The 7664-nt window shown below is 39.1% G+C and overlaps 4 protein-coding genes across 5 annotated transcripts in view; 3 read left to right on the forward strand and 1 right to left on the reverse strand.

Annotated features, from left to right (window-relative positions):
* Window positions 1-417, forward strand: part of LOC104807087 (3-oxo-Delta(4,5)-steroid 5-beta-reductase-like) — a 1899-nt gene extending 1482 nt beyond the window's left edge. Inside the window, exon 3 of the mRNA XM_010532202.2 lies at window positions 11-417. Coding sequence (XP_010530504.1) covers window positions 11-231 — 221 coding nt within the window. The 3' untranslated portion in view covers window positions 232-417. The remainder of the gene's footprint in view (window positions 1-10) is intronic.
* Window positions 418-630: 213 nt separating this feature from the next.
* On the forward strand, window positions 631-2288 carry LOC104807092 (protein arginine N-methyltransferase 2). The gene is made up of 3 exons (XM_010532208.1): window positions 631-953; window positions 1396-1791; window positions 1868-2288. Exons 1-3 carry the CDS (start codon window positions 677-679, stop codon window positions 2182-2184), a joined length of 990 nt encoding a protein of 329 aa, XP_010530510.1. The 5' UTR covers window positions 631-676; the 3' UTR covers window positions 2185-2288.
* Window positions 2289-2350: 62 nt separating this feature from the next.
* LOC104807102 (acyl-CoA-binding domain-containing protein 3) lies at window positions 2351-4705 on the reverse strand. Of its 2 annotated transcripts, none has more exons than XR_770720.1 (5): window positions 3638-4705; window positions 3155-3263; window positions 2981-3068; window positions 2755-2884; window positions 2351-2595 (listed from the first exon to the last, which is right to left on the reverse strand). XR_770720.1 is itself a non-coding variant. In XM_010532216.2 (5 exons), the coding sequence occupies exons 1-5, from the start codon at window positions 4579-4581 to the stop codon at window positions 2572-2574; spliced, it is 1224 nt and encodes a 407-aa protein (XP_010530518.1). In that variant the 5' UTR covers window positions 4582-4704; the 3' UTR covers window positions 2351-2571. The 2 variants fall into 2 exon arrangements, 1 of the variants encoding a protein (XP_010530518.1); XM_010532216.2 differs by having other exon boundaries at window positions 2826-2884; window positions 3638-4704.
* Window positions 4706-7425: 2720 nt separating this feature from the next.
* LOC104824591 (uncharacterized protein At4g06744) overlaps window positions 7426-7664 on the forward strand; it is a 1465-nt gene continuing 1226 nt past the window's right edge. The window contains exon 1 of the mRNA XM_010556690.1: window positions 7426-7640. Coding sequence (XP_010554992.1) covers window positions 7426-7640 — 215 coding nt within the window. The remainder of the gene's footprint in view (window positions 7641-7664) is intronic.

Here is a 7664-nt window from a genome sequence, read left to right on the forward strand (position 1 = left end):
AACTGTCGACAAGAGGCTTTGTGGCAGGAGATAGTGAAGGAGAATCAACTGCAGAAGACAAGGCTCGAGGAAGTGGGGACTTGGTGGTTCGTGGATATGATGCTTGGAGTGCAAGGAATGATAGACAGTATGAACAAGAGCAAGGAACACGGCTTCCTGGGTTTCAGGAACTCCAAGAACTCATTCATTTCTTGGGTTGACAAGTACAAGGCCTACAAGATCGTGCCTTGATGACATATCCTGTTCCTGTTCCTGTTGTTTGTTTTGTTTTTGTTCATGTCTGTTCATTACAAGAACTGGAATAAAAGGGCAAATGTTCAATCGTCCTGCCATTGTTTGTTTTCACATGTATGTATCAGATAAGATCAAGATGCAATTGCATTGTTTGTTCATTGGTGTCGACATTTTCCTTGTTCACTCGTGTTTTGATTATTTGATTTGGCATTTCAAGCTATTTTCAGAGTTTCAGTTATGATCTATATACAGATACAACAAAGATTAAAACTTTACAAAAACACCACATTTGGGATACGTTTCCCAAAATTGATTGGTAAATAAATTATTATTAAATAGAGAAAAGAAAGTGAGACTATTGGCCGTAATCTATAAAAACGAGATTAAAATTCATTATTTTGGAAGGGCTATTGAGCAAAAGGGTTTTTTCACAGAGTAGGGCATGGAAGAGGCGGGGATGCAACTGTGCGCGGCGGCCATAGTTGGCGACGTGGAGAAGGTGAAGGAACTGATGGACGCCGGAGCTGACGTGTCCTACTTCGACGGCGACGGTCTTACGCCTCTTATGCACGCCGCCAAGCTCGGACATGCTCCGGTGGTCGCGGCTCTTCTCGAGGCCGGTGCGCCGTGGAACGCTCTCTCTCCGTCGAATCTCTCCGCTGGAGACTTCGCCATGGATTCCAGCCACCAGGAAGCCTTCGAGATCCTTCTCAATGCTGGTACTCTCTCTCTCTCTCTGTAGATTGCCTCTTCGCCTCACCTGCTTTGACGATTAGGGTTTTTGTGGGTTGTTCAAAAATCGAATTTTGGCTCATTTATGGCAAACCCTTTTGAGCCAAACATCATTTCTGTAGAGACTGTGCCTGATCAATGGACCTGAATCGTCTGAGGGACATGGAGGGAGATTCATTCTGTCGTCTGAAATTTGCAGAGCAATTGTTCTAATGGCTAAAAAGCAAGAGGGTGAAGTGGAAGACTTGCTTAGTAAACTGATTTTGATTAAACTCTCATAAATTATTTTGCATTAGGCTGTTTGGGAAATACACATAGGTTTGTGAACTTGATTGATCCCCTTCATCATGTTCTTAAATTACTTCCTCACAGGGAAAGAATTCTGAGTTTTCCCTTTGTTCAATCTTCATTTGCATTATGAGTAAACAGGAATTCAGGCTGAGTTGATTCTAGGCACAATAGCTCGAAAGGAAAACAAGAGTGATCACTCTAATGGTGATTATTTGGAAGATAGGGTTAGTTTCAGTGAGGATAAGCTAATGGATGCCGAGAGCAAGGGCGTAATGATGGCATGGGAGAAGCCTTTGATGGAAGCTCACGCAAAAGCCGTTTGCTCGGGAGGTGGTCACGTTTTAAACGTCGGGTTTGGGATGGGACTCGTGGACACAGCCATTCAACAGTATAAACCAACCTCACATACAATAATCGAGGCTCACCCCGAGGTCTACAAGCGTATGCTTCAAACTGGTTGGGGCGAGAAGGAAAATGTCAAGATAATATTTGGACGGTGGCAAGATGTTCTTCCTCAGCTCGAATCTTACGATGGCAAGCCCTATATCACTCAACTTTATAATGTTATGAATTGCCTCGATGTCACTTCATGTCTTGTTTTTTTTTTCAGGCGTATTCTTTGACACTTATGGGGAATATTACGAAGACCTTAGGGAGTTTCATCAACATCTCCCCAAGTTACTGAAGCCGGGAGGGATCTATTCATTCTTCAACGGTCTCTGTGGAAGTAACGCCTTCTTCCACGTTGTTTATTGCCATTTGGTGTCGTTAGAACTCGAGAATCTCGGGTATAGCACCCAATTGATTCCTCTACCGGTTAAGGATTGCCTTGGAGAAGAAGTGTGGGAAGGTGTGAGACAAAAGTATTGGCAGCTGGATACTTACTACCTCCCTGTTTGCCAGTCCCTCCATGACTCGTCCGAGTAAGTGTTCCCTTCTGAGTTCACCTGAGTTTAGTGTTTTGTCTTAAAGAGACCTGCTGTATTCCTACATGTTGGTTCCATTCAACAAAAGATCGATTTGGATCTATAGCTATGACCCTCTTTAAAATTTGTGGAGCAAACACTGCAAAGAATGGATCACTGCGAGAATATAATCAACGAATTATTGGAAGATATCATATAGGTTTTATGTACATTGCGAGGTTTGGACACCAATAAGGGTTTTCGGAATCAGATTTTTATCACTAGGGCATTGAGAACTACTTACAATATACTGCATTGTCAATACCTTGAGGAACTCGTATGCAATTGAATAGTTTTCAAATCTGCATTCAATGTGTATCACGGGGCATGTCTTAACAGGCTTGTGAGATCAAATGCTGGAGTCGATTTTTCCCTGAAATGATTTATTAGAAGAATGAGTTGAACAAATAGAAAACAAACATGGAAAAGGATGAGAAATGAATGGCCTCTGATGCTTCTGGACAGAAACATTAGTAGATTAGTGAATATCGAACTTCTGTTGTTGCATAGCTGAGTTTGATAGGTACTATACCGCAAGTGAACTTCAGCTATATAGTCGTATTCTTCTGTTACCAACACCATGGAAAACTAACTGGCCATTACCTTCTTGCCTACATCTGAAGCCTCATTGACGTCACCTTTAAAAGCTTCGTACTTTGAATCTGTAAGAAAAGATGTGAATGCAATGAGCCAAGAAATCACAGTAGGAAAAAAAGAAATGTGTTTCCTCGATATCAATAGTTTACTGGATGCAACACCTGTTGCGGTCAATGGGGGCGGTGGCTCTAACGAACCCGAATCAGGAGGCACGAAGTCGGAAGTTTCCATCTCGGGGTTCTTCTCAAACTGTAGAAGCAACCGAATGGAAGTAAAGATGAGCCAAACAGAGACACCCAGAAGAGTTTCAAAGCCTGACAAGCTCACAAACTTACAGTGGAACCAGCATGGACCTCCAGATCAGGGACCTCCTTTGAAACAAGTGCAAGATACTGCTCCATGGCCTCCTCTTGACTCATGTTTCCGAGCTTTTGCCAGGCATTCCTTGCACAATGTAACCAGCCCTGTTCGTCACTCGGCCATAGCAATTGTCTGACCATGCTACATTGATATAGCAACCAAGCTACACCAATGCAACAGTACTTAGCCATTGTAGACTTCCTACTTTGCAAACATTTTGCTAACTAATCTTTGAAGTACTTGATTATTCTGAGTTCTGTAACTTGGGACTTTGTTGTATGATGTATCACACCAGAGACAAGAAGTTCCCTAACTCTATGATCCTACCAATATGACCTACTACAATAAAGCTATATAGGACCATTTCCATATCTAGCTACGTAGCTCTGTTTCGAAGACATTATCATCACATCTTAGTTGCAGAAGAAACAGTTCAAAAACAAGGAGAAGGATGGTACCACTTAGCACGAGCAGAGACCATAAGAGCCATGGGCGATGAATCTCTGCAGGGTCCTTCTGTGGCGATCTTATGCAATCCGTATAACTCCGTCTTAGCGTCGTTACCGATTTCTAACGCATGTCCCGATTCTTCCATGAATTTAGCAGCAGCAGCAAAGGCTTTCTCCAGTTCACTCTTCTCAATTCCCTCCCAATCATCATCATCGTCCTCTTCAATATTCAACTCCTCTGTCTTCTCCTGAATTCCCTCCTTAGATTCACTCTCTTCAACCTGGTCCTCTGATTCAGACACTGCAACATCCCCGCTCTCTTCGATTTCTATGTGATCGCTTCTTTCTTCCGCCAATTCGCTTCCTTCCTCTTGCCCTCGAACTCTTGTCTCCTCGGCTACCATATTTTCCGGCGAGACAGCATCGCCGGATTCTGATTTTCGCTCCTCCTCTCTTCCGACACTTATATCCTCTGCAATAACGTCTTCCTTCGAGACAGCTAGGGGGGTTGCAGATTTTTGTTCCTCTTGTCCCGGTACTATTGTTTCCTCTTCTTTCACAATTTCCGGCGAAACGGCGGCGCAGTATTCAGCCTGCAATGCTTGGACCTCCTTTACTTCAAGTTCAGCGCCGATTTCTCTGCTTCCATTCGCCGCGTCCTCGAGTTCGTCAAATCGGACAGCTTCTCCTACGAACCGATCCACATGTTCCACATTCTCCCCAACAATCCGGACATTCCTCTCACTCCCGAGTACCCGAGCCTCCATTTTCTGCTCAAACCGAAACTCCTCAAGGGAAACGTCCTGACCGACATGGATCGCGGACTTCTCCTCCGACTCGGAACTCGAACCGTGTCCTCCTCCGGCCGTAGCCACCGACACGAGCTTCGCCACAACGAAGGAGAACAACAGCGCAACAACCGCCGTCAGAACAATCTCGAGAAAAAACTCCATGGCCGATCGAGACACCAATAAACGCGGAAAAATAAACGAGACGAATATCAAAACGAAACAATATCAAAAGGATCAGAGAGATTCAGAGGAGATGAACTCTGGAGGAGAAGAAAAGGGAAAAAGGATAAAAGGAAGGAAGGGCAAGGCATATTCCTGGCTTTCTGGGGTCTGTGTGTGGGTCCCCCTCTTCTCAATCGCTAACCGCCGGTGTTGTTGCTAGTTGCTGACGTGGCGGTTGTGCTTAACGCTTATCATTTCGCGCCAGCTCAGCTACCCGCGCGTTTACTTCACACTCTCTCACTGGCGCGTCATGCTCTTTTCCCCTATTTGTCTTCTATTACGGCGATAGATTGGAAAAGAGATGTTTGGACTTGGACATCATACAATTACAAATATCTTTTATTTGCTTTTCCTAATATTTAAATTTATTATATTAACCCTGATTGTTTTTTTATTAGGTTTAACTTTCATACTCACTACTTCAAAATTTTAAATTTTGAGAATTTATATTTATTATTTATTTTTTTGCGTAGAATTGATTTCAATTTTTAATAAGAAAATATTTCTTATTTTAAAATATTTAATAGTTAATTATTTTATATTGGATTAATCTTATGTGAAAATTTTATACTTGTTCCATTTTTAAATTTTTGTTCAAATTAATTTTATATTCCAAAACTGGAACCAAACATGTATCCCAATACTATATTATTTGATAAGATTGTATTGGTCAGCAAAAAGATAAGATAATGCAATGTTTTTCTGATTTTCGAATATTTCCATTACCGAAATATCTTCGATGTATGACAAAATATTAGCATATTTGTTATAATAATCATATACCATCGTTATGTAAAATTTTATCGTATAATGCATTTTTTTTTGTCTTATTGAGCAAATACAGAGACAATCATCTTCATGGATATGGACAAAACAAGATGCTATTGGCAACAGAAGGGCCTATCCCTGACAAAAGAAATAAAGAAGACAATCTTTATGATATTTATTTAGATTCCGTGGATTATATATATATATATATATATATATATAATCCTATAACCGAGCACCACGTATGGCATTATCCACACATGTACTATATATAACATGTACCGTACATATACATGTATAATTGCGTCGGTGTGCGTGTATATATCAGCATAATTTCGTGAGAAAAACGTGAGAATTAGTCGTTTGTGGTTATCCTGTTGGCGTCTATCTCGAATCTCGATAATAGTATATAATCGAAATTATTTAAAAATTAGAGAGAAAATAAAAACATTTTTTTTAAATTATACTATGCAGATCGAATCCCCAAATACGAAGCAGAAGGAAAACCTTGCATAAAATGATAAAATGAAAATAATTTTTTCAGAATATAAATTAGAATTCCAACTGTTGCGGTTGCGGATGACGGTGTTTTCAAAACGTTTGATAGCGATTATGAACGATTAGTACTGACTGGTTGATAAGTTGTTGTTGACAGCGATTGCGGGTGGATGCGGTTGGAAGCGAATGGTTTGTTGCGGTTGCGGCTGCGTTTGATATAAATTATTAAAAATAATATTATTTTAAAATAATTTTTTATAATAGTTTTAATTAAATTTTTAGTATCATTTGATAAAAATTATTTGCTAATAATTTTTTATTAAAATATAATACTAGAAAATAATATCAAATCATAACAATAAATAAAATCATCAACAATATATATATATATATATATATATATATATTAGTATTTTATATAATTTTTAACAAGGATATTTTAGTTTTTTTTCAAAACGTCGGAAACGGCTACCAAAACGTAAGGTGGAAATTGCAGTTAGAAAACACAAGTTTGGTTGCAGGTGCAGGTGATTACGGTTCAACCAATCAGTTTTTCAATCGTCCGCAATCGCCAGAAATCGCAATCGCTTTATTTGCGGGTGGCGGCGGCGTAACCAGTCGCCCCTTAATCAGAACCCGGAATCTCCATACGGTTATCTTGTTCTTTCTTGTAACTTGAAACTTGGAATAATGTTTTTATTTTATAATTATTTTCATCTAATTAATTCTTTGCTTAGTTATGAGGGGGACGTTTTATATCTCCTTGTTACATGGTAATTAAATTAATTGAAATGGTTAAATTTTCCATTATATATCAAATTGAGATTGTTGGGTTTAACTATGTTAAGTACGGTCCATGTTAAATGATAGTGCTGAAAAAACTTCTGTAAGCCCAATAATTCGCATAAGCTCAAAAAATGGTCCAATTGTTAAATGGGCCAAACCTATATTCTCAACTTGCAATGATCAAATATATGACGAAAGGAGACCATATGAAATTTGTATAATATGTAAATATTCACTTTGGTTAAAAGATATTCCATTAAATCATATACAAGTTATGTAAATATTTTACATATATCCTTGGATAAAAAGTTGCACGTTAGCGAAAGTGCCCGACCCAACCACCCACTAGCCGTCAAACACTCGAAACCAAACCAAACTTTCATTCTTCTATTTTTTGTCAATGATTAATATTTTTCTATTTACGTTTTCAATTTCTTTTAACAGAAACGAAATGGAATCCTTCAAAAGTTCTTTAACATACTTTAGTATTCAAATTTTTTTTTATCAATCAGATTATAATAATAAACTTGAATTGGTTCGAATGTTTAAATTGACCGGAAATTGTATAAAAAAAATTGGGGTAAAAACTATTTAGTAAAAAAAAAATAATCATACATATATAAAAAAAAATGTTATCACATACTTTTGAACATATAATACGAATCTGAATCCCTCAATAATCGTCTCTCTTTCTCTCTCTCTCTAACACATTTCGTAGTGCAAGAAGAGAAGATGCAGAAACTGCATTTGTCTCTCCTCTTCCTCATCGTAACATGTCTCGTCTTCAACTCTGTTTCACCATCAGTCACAAACAGCAGCCAGCCTGACATCATCGACGACACCAGTAGCATCATCGATGGCGTCATCGGAATAATATCCGACGCCGGAGATGAGATTCTCAGCTTCGTCGACGAGAGGCTCCAGATCATATACCCGGTGATCCAAAAGTTCAAATCTTTGATCTCTTCCGA

The sequence above is a fragment of the Tarenaya hassleriana genome, unplaced genomic scaffold (assembly GCF_000463585.1).
Source record: "Tarenaya hassleriana unplaced genomic scaffold, ASM46358v1 Cleome1, whole genome shotgun sequence".
In the NCBI taxonomy this organism is placed as follows: Eukaryota; Viridiplantae; Streptophyta; class Magnoliopsida; order Brassicales; family Cleomaceae; genus Tarenaya; species Tarenaya hassleriana.

Coding starts and splice junctions, on each gene's coding strand:
- LOC104807102 (XM_010532216.2), bottom strand. CDS start 4,581: ATGGAGTTTTTTCTCGAGATTGTTCTGACGGCGGTTGTTGCGCTGTTG. Junction 3,264..3,637: donor GTCTCTGCTCGTGCTAAGTG/GTACCATCCTTC, acceptor ACATTGTGCAAG/GAATGCCTGGCAAAAGCTCG. Junction 3,069..3,154: donor AGGTCCATGCTGGTTCCACT/GTAAGTTTGTGA, acceptor TTGCTTCTACAG/TTTGAGAAGAACCCCGAGAT.
- LOC104807092 (XM_010532208.1), top strand. CDS start 677: ATGGAAGAGGCGGGGATGCAACTGTGCGCGGCGGCCATAGTTGGCGAC. Junction 954..1,395: donor CGAGATCCTTCTCAATGCTG/GTACTCTCTCTC, acceptor ATGAGTAAACAG/GAATTCAGGCTGAGTTGATT. Junction 1,792..1,867: donor TCAGCTCGAATCTTACGATG/GCAAGCCCTATA, acceptor TTTTTTTTTCAG/GCGTATTCTTTGACACTTAT.